Below are 16,549 nucleotides of genomic sequence, written 5' to 3' on the forward strand. Positions count from 1 at the left end.
TTCTGTTGACGCAATTGAATGTAAAAAGTAAATAATGATGCCAGTATTCTAGAAATAACTTGACAGTTTTTAAAAAGAATAGCTGACCTTCACAGATTCCAGTGTTGAAGTTAGCACTGAATCCAGGCTTGCACCGCCTAGAGACATGATCTTGACAGAAAAAGCTGCCATGCGTGTTAATGCAGTACTGAGACAGTCTATTACAATCGTCCAAATGTTCTTCGCATTCGTCCACATCTGTAGAATACAGAGTACAGTGCCTTTTGAAATTTGAAATATTTTTCGATTTTTTCTTATTAAAAGTATCGTTATATTATCTATCGTGAACATTTTTAGGAATCGTTTTTTCGCACCGTATAGAAATCAGTGCATATCCTCAATTTTAATATATATTTTTTCCAAAGTGAATTCAACACTTTCACTTTTATGCGGAATCAACTAAAGCCATTTGATGTAGTATAGACACTTATGATCGATATACCCTACTTGAAACTTACCTATACAATCATCTTTTGGCCCGGCTCTAAAACCAGGCGGACATATGTCAATTCTCATGTCAATACCACTTGGAGTCACGGGCGGTCGAAGTGTTGACGCCACAAAATCGTCTGTAAGCGGCCTGCCCGGTTTGCCATTACATTTGTACCCGCCTATAGTGTTCTCGCAAATTCTTCTTGGACAAGGTGCATATGGTAGATTGCATTCGTCAATATCTACAACATTTTATTAATTTAAAATCTCTCTTTCGTCAAACCATGAAAACATGATGAACCAACAATCGTTTACTCCATTGACTTACAATTATATGGACGTCGGGTCCGCGCTAAAAAGTGTCCGCACTTGTAAGGCGCTAAAATCGTATACAGAGCGCGACACTCCGCTTTAGTCTTCATTTGTTCTACGGACAGCGCGATACTGCGATGACATAACAATTTAAATTTGGAATAGGTTGACTTGGGACATTTTTTTCGTGGTTTTTGTATTAGACCCGTCGTCCATTTATTTGTAAGTCAATGGTTTACTCTAATAATGTCTTCAATTTGATTGTCAAATCTTTTATTTCATATTTTTCACACATTGCGTCACATTGATTAGATACTATTACTAATTTGTAAGGCAAATGCGCCTCAGAAGACTCTAGGGGCTGCTCTTTGTACACATTTATCATTTACTATTATATTTATTTCAAATATCATAGAAAGAAACAATCTAAAAAGTTAAACGGATAAATCTTATTATAGAAGCTTATACATATACACGAGACAGTACTCCTGCGCATTAACACCTCACGGCAACTGGTGCGAATCATCAAGAAGCGTCAAATCACATAACATAAGGGACTGGACCAAAGTCACGAGTGCAGAACAACTGGCCTTGAACAGGGACAAAGACAAATTTGCCATATTGACGGCCAACTTCAAATAGTGGAGAGTCATTTTAAGAAGAAGAATATACACATTATTAGTAGTGATTTGTAAATATTATTATAGATAATGCAAGAGAACGACTACTTACCGTCACAAACTTGATTCTTGACATTAGGTTTGTAACCGGGCGGGCATGAGAAACCAACCTCTCTCTTTTTTATTGGCACACACTTGAACGAACCGGGAGTGTTGTGACAGACTGTGCCGTCAGATGTGCACAAATCGTCAGTTGACTCAGCACATTCGTTGATATCTGGAATGATAAAAGTATTGATGATATATGGGATATCTAGAAAGGGTTTTTTGAGGAGAAAGTCGTAGACTGAGGCCAAGTTGCTTCTCAAATGTAATATGGAGCTTATCCGACTCAGATTCATCTTAAAATTTGTGAACACAAAAATGTTTTGTGGATATACACAATTATATTTTTGTAGCTGATAGAACTGTAGATATAGAGTGAACATTGTCTTCCAGAATAGCAACTGATAGGTAAGAACGAACAGTTCTTGTTTTTGTATGCCAATTAAAATCAAATTTAACGCTTTGCTTTTAAACATACATTTTTGTTTTTTTATTTATTGAAGAATACACAAAAATGCTAATTGGTTATACTACGTACATATTTGATTACTACGCTACATTTGCTTTACACTCTAGTTTGCTAATGCTGTCATAAAAGCTGTTAGCATCCTGGACCTCAGAGCCAAGACAATAAGCTACATGAGACAGCATTTCGTGGGCGCGTTGTCGGCATGGCAGGAGTGCCGCACGGGAAGCGCATACAGCTGATGTCGGCGTGTCGGTCTCAAACTCAAACTAAAATCATCTTTATTTCATAGGTAAGTAAACTACACTTGAAATCCTCATATTGATTAAACTCTACTGCTTGTTCATAATACAGTATCCCCTGAGAAGAAAGAGCAAGAAACTCTAGAGGTTACTCTTACAAGTACGCAGAAGTTGTACATAACCATTAGTATAAAGTTTTTATTTCACTATAGTTTTAAATCTCGTAACTACAGTCTTAAACCCCATAAGCCATCGGCGTAGAGATCTTCATATCCTTTCACAACTCCACTCAATTCTATTTTATCCCTTTACGCCTTGTTATCTTAAAGATCGCTTTACTTTTCACTCTTGGGTCCCCTTCGCTCCTCTGATACTCTCATACTGAACTTGCTCTCTTATATCTCTAACTTTTATTCCAACACTTTTACCATTTCTGCGATCAGATTGTGGAATTCTCTCCCTGAATCGATTCGACGATCCCTTTCTCTTGATTCCTTCAAATAACTTGTCAAGGATCACTTCCTCAACTTCTAAGTTTCGTGTGTCTACTATCCTTCCATTTATTTCCTACATTTATACATCATTTTTCTTTTTCCTCTAAAAGTCTATAAGCATTTAATATTATTGTGTATTTATTGTTATGTAGGTATGTATTCACATTAATATTATTAGTATGTATATGTATATCTATCTACGGATATGTATATATTTTTATTATTACTTATTATGTAGTGTACTTATGATGATATTATGATACTATGATATATTATTACTTATGATATTCTTTGGTTGCACCCCTTTTTGCATATCCGAAATGCCTATCGTAAGGTTGCCTGGAAGAAATTGCTACATAGCAATAAGGCCGTCTGTTGCACATTAACTTACTAATGTATGAAAGCTAATGTATTTCATTGTAATTTTAAGTGCAATAAAGAATATTTCATTCATTCATTCATTCAAATCCTCGCTTCACCTCCTCGCCTCAGAGAGAAAACCTCACATGCATCGTTTTCACATAGTTCGTTTTTACTGATTTTTGTTGAAAATAAGCTTATAAACTTCTTGCTCAAATATAAAGTACATAAAACTAATCTAGTATCTGAAAGAGGTATAATTTAAGTAATTAAAATGCTGACTATAGACATTATTGCGTTTGCTACATTTTACACCATATTTTTATTTTCGTCCTGAAAAATTACGATAGAAGTCACATACGAGGTATTTACTCTAAGACGACGAAATAGATTTTAGTTTAACATCTTGATTTTTTTCTTTATCCTTGGACTTTCATGTCTAGTAGAGTATTATTGGGCCTTGTATTCCATACAGAGTTTTTTACCTTTGCAAGACTTCTTATCGCTCGAGAGTCGATAGCCATCATGACAACTGCAGGTTACTTTGTCATTTTCGATATTGCACGTTTGCTCGCATGAATCAGGTTTACAAGTGATTTTCTCCGTAACAACCTCAACTGGGGGTTTATTGGCTGCTTCCTGAAGATGTGGAAATATTTTGAATAAAATACGGATCAAGTCAATTGTTATAAAAAAATTAAACGAAAATCTTAGCCAGTGTCTATAAATCGCTCTCTTTGTGTAATAAATGTAAAATTTTCAGGAGAGAGGTTGAAAAATTCTACAAACGAAATTAGTCACCTTTTACCTAATTACCTTTTTAACCGACTTCAAAAATGGAGGAGGTTCTCAATTCCAAATTTTGTATGTATGTTACGCGATAACATACATACAAAATTTGTGAATCGATTGTGATGATTCTTTTTTTTGCAAATTTGGGGATGAATGGCTTTTGAGGTCGGTTTTTTTATTATACTTAAATGGGACAGTTAGAAAATTTAATGTATCCTTGTTATAAACAACGCATTTGCATTTTTCAAGATTTTTTTTTCGATAAATATTCTTTCAGTTGTCTATGCTTAACAATAAAACTGAAACTAAATAACATAAAAAACCCGCTTATAGGTGGTTGTATGTAGATCTCGTTTTGTCGATCCCAAGTATACTAATAACTCAGTTTCGCTAAAAATGACGATTATGTTGTTTATGACAAAGACGGCAGTATGACTTTCATGTCATAAAAGCACTTCAGATGTATGAGAGAGTATGATCACTATGACATGTGGCTTTATTATATACCATGAACCTATAACTCAAGAGGACTGCTATTCAAATATTGATCATGATATGATAGCTCATGCTCAAGAGAGAATTTATAAATTAACGCTTCCTAATATAGATAGATGGAGCTAATCCTAAACACAATAAAAGAATAGCCGGCTGTGTACACAATTTTGCGCCCTTTACCCTTTTAAACCGGAACATAGTAATGCTGACATTGCTTGGCGGCATAAATAGGTAAGATAGCAGTACTTCCCTTTACCCTTTTAAACCGGAACATAGTAATGCTGACATTGCTTGGCGGCATAAATAGGTAGGATAGCAGTACTTCCCTTGACGAATTTATAAGGAGCTCTACTGCTACTAAATTAATTAATTCCTCTTTAATATGAAATATAAGACATTATAATTTACTTGTAATGTTGTTCAATTATTGACCATGAACTAAAATTACTTTCTGAACTTTGATAAATATGCGTGTCGATAGATGGCAGTGTGTGTTACAAACGAATTTATACATTAACGTTTTCTAATATGGGTAGACGGCACTCATCCTAAACAAAATAAAAGAATAGCCGGCAGTATACATAATTTTTTTTTTTTTATAATATCAAGTGACGGCACGAATCAGTCGCACACCTGGTGGTAAGCGACACGCTTGTCCATAACAGTTGCAGTACCACTCAGAGCTTTAAATCGTTAAGATCTGAGGGACACTGTCACAGCGCCCGTCACCCTGAGACATACGTTTATACACGTACACATTTTATACACGTACATAGATTTGTATTTTGCCAAATACATAGATTTGTATTTTGCCAAATACAAATCTATGCAATAAGCGCCATCTAGTTAATTTGTTTGTTGTCACTAGAAATTAGAGTAGCTTGGATAAATTACAGCTTGTCAAAGTAAAACAAATTAGTTACAAAAATACCAATTTGGTACTCGTCGCGACATCTGGTGTAACAATAGGTACGAAATACTCGACAACGCTGTCTTGTACTTTGGAGTTGTTGATCTTTAATTATACCAAGGGTACGAAATGTTAGTTAAATTGCGCTCACAGTTGATATTAGGTCCGCGAGAGTGTTGAAACTGACAAACCTACATAACAAATAGGTAACTAAGTAGAAATAGGCTAAGTTACCAGACAGCACTTATAAAATGCGTTCTTCCTGAGAGTCGTCGCAGTACTCATGTCGTTGTCTGGTGGTCCCCCACATCCAAATTTGCCTTGAGACTCGCCTGTTAGCCTTCCAAGGGAACACTCTTCACAACAATTCTGAAAATGAATAAAATTTATAATTACTTTTACGTGAATGTACACGCCGCGTAGGCTACATAAGACAAGTTAGTCATATGAATTAATTTTGTAAGAAAACGTAACTTTTACAGTCGTATTTGTTGTATATACAGTCACATGTGTCACCGGAGGAGAAGCTGAAAAACTGTTTTGCTACATCAAATGGTTTAAGATATACTGTTAAGTATTGGTTTTATAAAAAATATACGATACATCTATGGTTATTGTCTAAATAATGTGCTAACTCGTTACACGATATGATGTACTTTACCCGATCATATAAAATCCCGAAAACAGGCTAAAATAAAAATCTAAAACTAATTATTCAAAAATAAAATAGGTATCTAACTTTGCACATAATTATTATATGTAGATATTATCTTTAAGTACTACAGAAAACCTGCTAAATATTGGTTTTCAACAGAAGCCCCTATAGTTATTCAATTCACATTTATCCCAAAACTTCAAAATTGCCCAGCGGTTTACGGTTCTGTGTCAATTAATTTTCTCGCTAAAATACTTCGTCTTAAAAGCGTTCTGCACTTCTCTGTACTCGTTGAGCCTGTGGTTCGGATACAATCAACGTGCGTACAATGTTCTGCGCATCCAATATACTTAGTAACGCATTCAGGGTGCTGTTGGGGCTGCCTCAATTCTGTAGTGCTTCGAGTATGTTCGTTGAGACACGCGCAGAGACAGTTCAACGTTGTATGGCGCAAGAAAACGAACTCGCTTATAGACAGAGTGTGGGGCATACAGCATCTTGAAGATGATATCTAAGAAATTTGATTGCACTTTGATGTGGAAACTCAGTCAATGGACAAAACCATTTTTATTATTATTATAATTATTAAGTACTAACTTAGGAAAGAAATTTTTGAAGGATTCCTACTTACAAATATAAAAACAAAACCACTGAACATCTGTCTGACCTCTTGCTGAGGATATGCATGTCAAACAGGAGAATTCAAAAATTCTTATCTCAACAAAATAAGAATCTGCCAAAGAGGGATAAAAAGAAGCTACATTAATATAAAGCTGAAAGACCATGCTAAAAGCTCAACGGTGAGGAAAAACACAATGGCAAGTGATGTTATAAAGCGAGTATTATCCCTAAAATGGAAATGGCTGGCCACGTTCAAAGAGCCACAGACAAAAGGTGGTCACAGACAGTGAAGAATTGGTACCCGCTTTATAACCAAAGAAGACATCAAAGAGATGGAGCGATGATATTGCAGAAATAGCAGGATCGCTGTGTCCAAGATTCGTACAAGACAGAGTCTGTTGGAAGAAGTTGGAGGAAGTTTTTACGAGAGGCGTAAATGCGTACGCGAGGCGATGATCTTGTAAGGGGAGCGAGTAACCCATGGAACCACGTCGCGTGCGATAATACGATAAAAAGCGTGCGTTTGAAAATCTTTGGGGGAGACCTATGTTCAGCAGTGGACGATGATGTGGATGATGATGGGAGTTATAAAATGTTACATAATATACATAATTTATTTCATGTAGTTCGTATTATCATTCTTATGACTTTCCTGTAATACAAGCACTGTGGACGTATGATCACATGTGACTCTATTATAACCAAGGATGACTTTTTGAATGATGGATGATCGTTCATTTAATTACCTTTCCGATGTCAGTATCAGGACTAGAGCAACGCTTTGCACTGGAGAATGTCATTCCGTGAGCGCAGTCTGCTTTTCGTCTAAAAACAAAGTTTGTATATGTATTTTTTGAACTACTAAAAATACGCCAAGTATACCTTTGGCAGGTGCCACGTACGTTCCTTTTTCTAAAACTATTTCGTCCGTTTTCTAAAAATGTTAGTTTTCTATTTGCGTCATTTTACTATTAGATAGGTAGGATATCAAACAAACTTATGACATACCTACAATCAGTGGCGGATTTTCAGTACCCTAGGCCTCAGGCCATGTAGTCAGTACCAGCCGCCCCTTTCTCAGCACTCATCATATACTGGTAGACTACATAATCAATTTACTTTATTGCCAACTTTTATCGAAATCAATTCAGAAATTTATTTAACTATAATAGCTACTCTGTCTAATGGTGGACACCGCATGAAAATCCGTTCAGTAGTTTATTATTTTATCGCGATCAGACAGCCAGACGCGGTAGTGATAATATGTAGTGATGTAGTGATTATACATTACATTATAGATATGTAACATATCTATATTTTATACATAAAATGTACAACAGTGATTTAGGAAGATTATTGTTACACGATGCGGTGCAGTGCGGCCCGCCATAATGTGCGTGAGCCTTTAGAATATTTAGGTATTTTGAGTTATTTCTTGTTATCACTTTTATCATCATCGTGAATTTTTTGTCACGATTAGCCGGCCCTAAAGTCTGGCCGCTCTAGGCCCGGGGCTACTGGACCTTAGGGCAAATCTGCCCTGGGTACAATGGTAATAATGAAGAAAAAGGCTAGTCTAGGTTTGCGGGTATGGTCTGTCTGGAGTGTATGTTGTGTCGAGGTGCAGACTTGAGTGTACTGTGTCAGCAATAAGGGCCCGACTCTGCATTATCATTAGAGTTCAATCGAACTACGACATTGATGATTCTGCCAGGTCTAAGGTATAAAAATAAGTAATTCAGAAATAAAAAATCAATATGGTGTCAGAATATAAGGTACGTAGTCATAATATTAACTGTAATACGAATAAGCAATTATACTTAAGCATGGACAAGGTAATTGGAAACAAAAGAAAGAAATACGATGAAAAAGAAGAAAGGTATACGATGTATGTGTGTGGGTACGGAGTGTGTGGTTGTGTAATTGTAGATGAATGGGTGTTTTTATTTAGTGGTGTGTGTTTGTGTATGTAGATATGTAATAAGTGAGTGGAGTGCATGTGTGGTTCGAAAGGTATATATCACTATGAAAATATTCGCGGGCAGGTAATGTAAAGGAGATTAAGGTTAATTTGTGAACTTTTTATATTTGTATACAATATTTACAGTACAGTGAAGTATTAATCTTCAATTTCTTATTTCACTTTCTGCATTTGTTCACTATCATAGACTGTACCTATAGTATAGTCTACTTGGATATACTTTTCTAAAAATTTTTTTCATTTCAAATGCAGGTACTGCGGACAAGACGTCATTTTGTCATACCGCAGTACCATCGGCGCGACTGCAGGCAAGCGCGTGTTCAACTAAAATAGTATATTACTAGGAATTGCTATCAAGTACGCCGTCGCAACAGTATGTGTATGAAAGTGTGTATACGAATTTAAGGATGCTGTTAGCCAATTTTCCGAAAAATTTGAAATAGAGGAAATTTTTAAAATTTAAACTTTTGACAGGTGTCAATATCAAATGTGGGAAATTAAAGGAAAAATATCCTGAAAAAAACCACGCAGTGGCGGCGGTGCCCCTGTTGTTCCGGCGTTGTGTGTAATCAGCCTAACAATCGCGAAAACTTAAGAACTTATTGTTAAAGTACTAACTTGATGTACTGTTGGCAGCAGCTCTTCATCACCTCAATACACACCAACGTCTGGTTGACCTCAATGCTGTCAGGGGGTTCGGTGCCGTCGCAATCCTGGTTGCCCAGCACTGCGTACGCTTCGCCGTGAACACAACATGAGTCGGTCACTTCTGCTCTTTCCTCTGAGGTTAAGGCTGGAAATAGTTTCATTATTAGTCAACATGGATTATAGGCGTTACACAGGTGTCAGTAGGTACTAAAGCCAACCATGAAATCTCTCATTCCGAAACCAACCCTTCGATCCGGCTGGACTCGAACCAAAGACCTCTACCAACGTTGAGAGAAGGCGAGTTGAGAATTGGATCCAATTCTGGATTTATCTTTTTACTGCTGCACACAACAACGCGTAGTATATCTACCATGAATAAGCCTACGTTGAAAGTGAATTGAAGGAAGATGACTGCAGAGTTTGAGAACAAAACTTCTCAAAATATTCTTTATCTGGATCAAAGGCATAATTTACTAGACATCGTTGTTATCCCTGAGAAATATCGTTTATTTTGATCCGTAAATGTAGGTAAAACCAGCTAACAGCAATATAACATTACTAACAAAACGCCCAGACCAGTACCGATTTAGAAAAGTTCGTTCCCCAAATTGGTTCTACCGAGACTCGAACTCGGCACCTCCTCATCCAAGTCCCGCAGTGCAAACCGTTGGGCCGCCGGGATCATCATGTTTTTAACTTATAAGCATTTGTTACGTTAGTAAAACTTTATCTAAAGACAGAAATGTATTTTTAGGTAGCTATACATGACTGTCGTGATTTTATTATAGCATATATTGCTCTATGTGTAGAAACGGGCTTATTTTCCCAAAGTCAAAGTCAAAGTTATTTATTCCATAGGTAAAAAATAAATTTACACTTGAAAACGTCACATTTAAGCTACTGCTCGTTCACTACGATGAACTCCCTGAGAAGAACGAGCAAGAAACTCTAGGGATTGCTCTTTTTAAATAAACTTAAATGCTATGGAATACACTTTGAATCAAATTTGTGTGAATTCTGGAGCCGTGTCGTCTTTCCATACATCTTTATCTAACACGTAGTCTTCAATTTTATATGATTTTTCGATCAAAATATTTTTAATGTAGTTTTTAAACTTAGGAAATGATAAACTTAATATATACTCCGGAATCTTATTGTAAAAACGTTTACAGTTCCCCATAAAAGAGTTGTTTACCTTCGAAATCGTGGTACCATAAGTTTGGACTTAGCTCTAATGTTAATATTAATATTATTCTCAACTCCACGGTTACTTGCACGTATTTTACGTGTACTTCGGTAATAAAACCAATCAGCTAAACAAGTGGGTAAATTATGACGGCGTGGGTGGATCATACAGGGCCTCTTCAGATGACAGGATTTCTATATTTAACTAGGCACATAAAGTAGTCTAGTTATTCTTTGCCTGGCCCAGCGGTTACCAATGTGGATGCTAGATGACGAAATTCGATTTTCAGTTGAACCAATTTGGGAGAACGAAAATTTCTACATTCATTCTACCTGCGTAGTGACCCTGTGATCATTTCCGGGCTCTAACTTGAGATCAGGTAATAGGTGTGATTGTCTGGCACATTACATACAAATAAAAAAGAAAAAGAAAATATACTGTTATTTATAATAAAGATCTAAATTTAAAAAGGTCCGCGCAAATATATAGGTCTGTTTTTAGACAAGCAAACAGATCAGATCCCCGTCAAATACGAGTTCGTATACAAACATGAGAACTGTGAACCAGACATACACTTGAGGGAAGATAGTTATCACTTAAAATTGATCTTTCACCTTGCTGGAAAGTTTTGGTAATAGTTAATTGTCATTCTAAGTCTCTAGACACGAAATCATTGGTAGAGTTTGGATGAGTCTTCCGCAGTTTAATGTTGCTTAATTGTTATTACACTGCTGTCACTTGGCTGCCCCGATTTTTTCTTCCAATGAGTATCATTCTTAATTTCGAATAACATTACAGTACTTCGACTACACATTAATTCCACGGAACACTACTTCGACAAAACACATGTTCGACAGGTCACTAGTCCGACAGAATACTGCTTCGACAACACAAACATTCGATAGCTCACTACATCGACAGAAAACTACTTCGACAACATATGTATTCGACAGGTTACTATTCCGACAGAACATGAAATATAAATATAAGTACAATATTGCTGTACTGACAGACTACTTAGGACCACTTCATTCTTAAGCGGAATATATCATATACATATTTATGTCTGAGAAATAATTAATAAACTTGTTAAGCAGTTATTTATCAATAGTGACCTGTCGAATGTTTGTGTTGTCGAAGCAGTGGTCTATCGGACTAGTGACCTGTCGAACATGTGTTTTGTTGAAGTAGTGTTCTGTCGAATTAATGTGTAGTCGAAGTACTGTTGAGCCGAAATAGTGTTTGTCGAAATTAAGTATGACACTCCATTTTTATAGACAACTCACGCTTGACCAAGAAATTGGCAACGCCAATATTGTTTGCACAAAAAAGACTTAATGGTAAATCCTAAGATAGGTTATAGTTTCGGATTTCCCCTTACTGTCCCAGTTAAAAAAGAACATACTGTGTTATCGCACGTTTGGTTTAATAAGGTCACATTTGCAAAATGACAAGCAAATTTAGGAAAGAGATCTAATGATTTTACGAACAAAATTAATAGACTAACTTCTATGTTTAAATAAGAATGTAGCGAATCACAGCACACGCTTCAAATCTCCGTTGTATATAATATATTTTATATGGTCTTTTTCTTTTTTCAGTTTCATATTAAATTCCAAAATTAAATGTGATTGTTTTTGGCGCCATTTCTTTACTATTGTTTCTGTTTTGATTGATAGCGGTGCGTTGTCTGAACTGTAAGTAGGTACATTTACTTTGGTCTTGCTCACTCTTTGATAGCACCTACCCGAACCCATTGATACAGTCCGCTACAAAGGGAGATAAAATTCATATTATTTTTAGATTTTCATGTTTTAAAAGCACTTTTGACGTATGTTACGTTTTATACGATATATTTAGATATTCCAACTACCTTGTCTGTCGCACATTTTAGGAGTATAATAAAATGTATGTAAACTGCTATAATTCCTTTCCATTTCTATAGTAAAGAGCTAAAAACTTTATAATGTTAATAAAGCGGGAAGAAAAATTCATCCTATGAGCATTTGTTACGTGTTTGCTAGAAACTTCTAAGCAGTAGTATAACATGATATTACCATCTCCCTGAAGTAAATAAATTAAATATATTTTGTATAAAATAATAATTAATATAATCTAAATTATTATATGAGGCTGGGTATTGATAAAACGATCCACTAAGGCTCTATTTACATTGCCGCAACACGGAACGGATTACGGTAACCAAATTGTATATAGAATAATGTAGGTACTTTACGTTAATTGTGTAACATACAAACTACGATACGGCTGCAGGAATTCCAGAGTCTGCGCGAGAATTCTCAGGAAGACACGTGATCAGTTGTTTAACTCGTATCTACATAGTTTGTATACACAATTGACATAAAATTCAATATGATGTGGTTACAAAGATTATTTTTAAATCCGTTACGCGGCAACGTAAATTGTGCCTAAGAGTACCGATTGTAAACAAGATGTGTTTATTTCCTAAGATCACGTTTTCTTGAAGTTCTTAGGTTGTACGCTATCTCATAAGCGGAAAGCGGGACTGTCTTCCAGTCGTTCGATTTTTGTCTACTCCACTCCAAATGGAACATCCTGTAATTAGCTTGAATTCAAATTTTTCCCGTGCTTATTAGCACGGTATTCGGTTCATTTTGCTTGGGTCGAGCAGCAGAGACACTGGCTGTATTGCAGAATTTATTTTTTTTACAAACGAAATTAAACAATTTAAAAAATGTATATCGTACTACGAACTACCTAAATGGAACACGTATACTAATACGTGTTCTATTTAGGTAGTTCAGTTGATATAAAAAAAACCATTGGTTTATGTAAAGCACCTGTTGAATACAGCGGTTTGAAAGGAAATTTGTGTTTTTTTTCTATCGTGAAAATTTTTAAAAATCGTGTTTTCACACCGTATAGTAATCAGTGTATATCCTATTTTACTACATATTGTTTCCAAAGGATTAATTCTACACTTTCACTGTTATCGGAATCAACCAAAGCCATTTGAGGCTGTATAGACTCTGTATATAACATAGTATGTTGCCACACACCCCTTAAAGCGTTGTAAAGACTTCCTCAAATATAATAATAATTTAGAAAGCGATCTTGCTCGATATGGCAGGTATTATTCGCCGGTTCTTGACCCTGAGTACTTGACCCCGATCAGTCGTGGCATAGATTTCCAAAATAATAATAATAATAATGTGCCAGACAACCACACCTTTTAATTTAATTACCTGATCCAGAGCCAGAGCACTCAGACCAGAACCAATTTAGAAAACGTCATTTCTCAAATAGGTCCTACCGGGAATATAACCCGAGGTCACTAAGGTCGTCTATACTGCACTCCCGTCCTATCAACATCTAATTTGAAAATAAGCGTCAAGACACGTCCTTTAAAAATTGAAACAGGGAATTCGTTTCAAAATGTACAGATTTATATATTACATTTTGTACGATAAGCCGATTTTCCAGTTAGGCGGTTAGGTTTCTGGTGCCAAAAAAGCCACATATTTCGGGTTTACAGGTTCCACGGTCACGGCTGGTGGGATGATAAAGCCATCTATCAGTCAGCCGTGATTACGGGACCTGACTCGAAACGTTGGTTTGTTTGAAAAAACAAATTAACGCAATTTAGATTCGAAAATCTAAGAACTTGATAATAAGTACATATTTGTCAAAATGTTTTATTTTACAAAATATTTTTTTAACAGTTTCAAGTGACGGGACGAACAAGCCGTGAGCCTGATGGTAAGCTACATGCCTGTCCATAACAGTTGCAATGCCACTCTGAGTTTTAAATCGCAAAGATCAGAGGGATACTGCCACTACGCTCGTCACCCTGAGACATAAGCTGACAAGTCCCATGTGCCTATAATTTCACTAGCACCCTTACCCTTCAAAACCGGAATACAGTAATGCTGACATTACTGCTTGGCGGCAGAAATAGGTAAGGTGGCAAGTACTACCCTGGACGAACTCTTTTACAAGGAGCTCTACTGCTACTAAAGCTAGTGCTGTTAGGTTCCTAGGTGACTACGAGACCTGCTTGCTTTTGATTGCGTCTCCCGATCGGAAACTGCGCCTTTTCCGAGTCGAGGCGTATAAGTGCGAATGGGCTACCGATTCCAATTTGAATTAAAATCCGGGCCCAGACTCGAAACGTTGTTGGTTTGTTTGAAAAAACAAATGAACTCGATTCACATCCAAAAAAATTGTTTCGTTTTCTATGTGTAACATTAGCGAAAATCTAAGAACTCGATAATAAGTATTTGTCAACATCTTTTAAACAAAATAATTTATTTCAAAATACGAAATCCGAAATGAATTGTCTCTTTATTGATTTATCTTTCCCACCGGAATATTTATGGCATAATCTATCCGCTTTCTGCTCTCTCTTATTAATATATCGTCACCCCCAGTCATATCTTACATCTTGTTTATAATTCGCGAGTTGCGATGATCTTGCGACCTTTCTATTTATACTGCACCTCAAATAATGAAGTGAAAACAACTATATAGATATTTACTTGTTTTCAACAGCGTCATACTAGGAAAAGGCAAACATCTTATGTGTTCAGAAGCTAGTGTTATTGTTCTTAAATGTACTGCGGTCGGACCCACGGGTGACGTGTGAGATGACACACATACAGTTAATTTTGTTTGTTGAAACGATTGGGCGGCATTATACACGCTGCAAACATTTGTGCAACAGGTAAACAGTAAACAGTACATGCCACAAGAGAAATAATGTTTTTGTTGGAGGTTATGGGTCCGTATATGAAACTTCAAGGTAAAGAAACAATAAACCAACGTTTTAGACTAGACGTAGGTTTGGGTTCCACCCCTATGTTATGGATATTCCTAAGATTCTCACGAAGCGTTACATTTCCACATTTATATGGCGAACGACTATGGAATCGAATTCCCTGCAAGCAGACTTGTTCCCTGAACGTTATAACTTGAACCTTTTCAAGGCGAGAGTGAATAGGCATTATTTAGGTGTGCATGCTTCATCGTCGACCTCATCGTCACTGTCTATCAGGTGAGATGGAGGTCAAATGTGCACTTACATTTTTATAAAAAATAAGAAATAAAAAACCTCGGTTTGTTTGGAACAATAAATATACGCGATTTAGACACGCAAACGAGCTCGATATTATCAAATCCCACGTGCCTGTAATTTCACCGGCATCCTTTTACCCTTCAAAATCGCAACGCAGTAATGTTCACATTACAGCTGCAGCAGTAATGAGTACAAGGAGATCTATTAGGTACTGTTTCTAATAATCTGTCGAATATATTTAACCAGATTTATAACCATTAATCATCGAATGATAAACTGTCGTTGCCTATTTACTCAAATGTTCTGTTTCACAAAACAATAATCATGAAGAAACAAACTCGAACATTACTCACCGTTTGCGAAATTCACGGAAATAATACATAACACTATTGCTAACACAGTACATAACTTCATATTTATTTATTTTTTAAATGATATAATTAAATACAAACTAAAAGAAGCGCAAGTAAATTTCAAATAAAACAAAATTCACTATTTCATATTTCTGTTTCTTCACTAGTACTTCTGCTACTTTTTTTTTAATAACAGTCTTATGATACGCGTATTCCGCCTCGCGTCTTATTCGTAAGTGATACGCAGGGTCACAGATATTTGATAACATTGTACGAGCTGTAAGCAGACTGTTCACAAATGCTATAATTCGCGTGCGGGAATATCTCGCGGGAAGATTTCGTACTTGTTTCGTATTGTTGTTCCATATAGGAATTTCCGGTTCATCCGACAGGCTCAAGAAAAGTAATGGACTTGGGTGTATAAATATCATACAGCTTATTACAATGTCAGGCACATATATATAGAACTTGTCAACTTAATGGCGGCGTTTCATATGGCTACTTCATTCGCTATTGTTTTTTTGGCACTTTTGGAAAAATATTTGACGAGCAGATAAATATACAAACACTGACAAATATGACCGTCAGCCAAATAAGGAGTTAAAATAACGGATATGACCGTAGTGTGGACGATTTACTTGCGAATTTGCTATTTGGCTTGGATAGTTTAACCGAATCATTCTATGGATATTGTTCTCGAATCGAAGAGCGCTTTCCGAGCTATTCAGAACATTCAATTTAAACGTTCGATTCGGATACGATATCGTTATCCAACCGCGCTT

At 36.2% G+C, this 16,549-nt stretch overlaps 1 protein-coding gene across 1 annotated transcript in view; it reads right to left on the reverse strand.

Moving 5' to 3' along the window:
* The window catches only part of LOC113228275, a 51,508-nt gene extending 35,680 nt beyond the window's left edge, over nucleotides 1–15,828 (reverse strand). The window contains exons 1-8 of the mRNA XM_026461540.1: nucleotides 15,768–15,828; nucleotides 9,143–9,317; nucleotides 7,290–7,368; nucleotides 5,502–5,636; nucleotides 3,556–3,709; nucleotides 1,516–1,680; nucleotides 498–713; nucleotides 88–237 (exon numbers count right to left, since the gene is read on the reverse strand). Coding sequence (XP_026317325.1) covers nucleotides 88–237; nucleotides 498–713; nucleotides 1,516–1,680; nucleotides 3,556–3,709; nucleotides 5,502–5,636; nucleotides 7,290–7,368; nucleotides 9,143–9,317; nucleotides 15,768–15,828 — 1,135 coding nt within the window. The remainder of the gene's footprint in view (nucleotides 1–87; nucleotides 238–497; nucleotides 714–1,515; nucleotides 1,681–3,555; nucleotides 3,710–5,501; nucleotides 5,637–7,289; nucleotides 7,369–9,142; nucleotides 9,318–15,767) is intronic.
* Nucleotides 15,829–16,549: the final 721 nt, after the last annotated feature.

Source organism: Hyposmocoma kahamanoa, unplaced genomic scaffold (genome assembly GCF_003589595.1).
Source record: "Hyposmocoma kahamanoa isolate Upper Pololo Valley unplaced genomic scaffold, ASM358959v1 224, whole genome shotgun sequence".
NCBI classification, from domain to species: Eukaryota; Metazoa; Arthropoda; class Insecta; order Lepidoptera; family Cosmopterigidae; genus Hyposmocoma; species Hyposmocoma kahamanoa.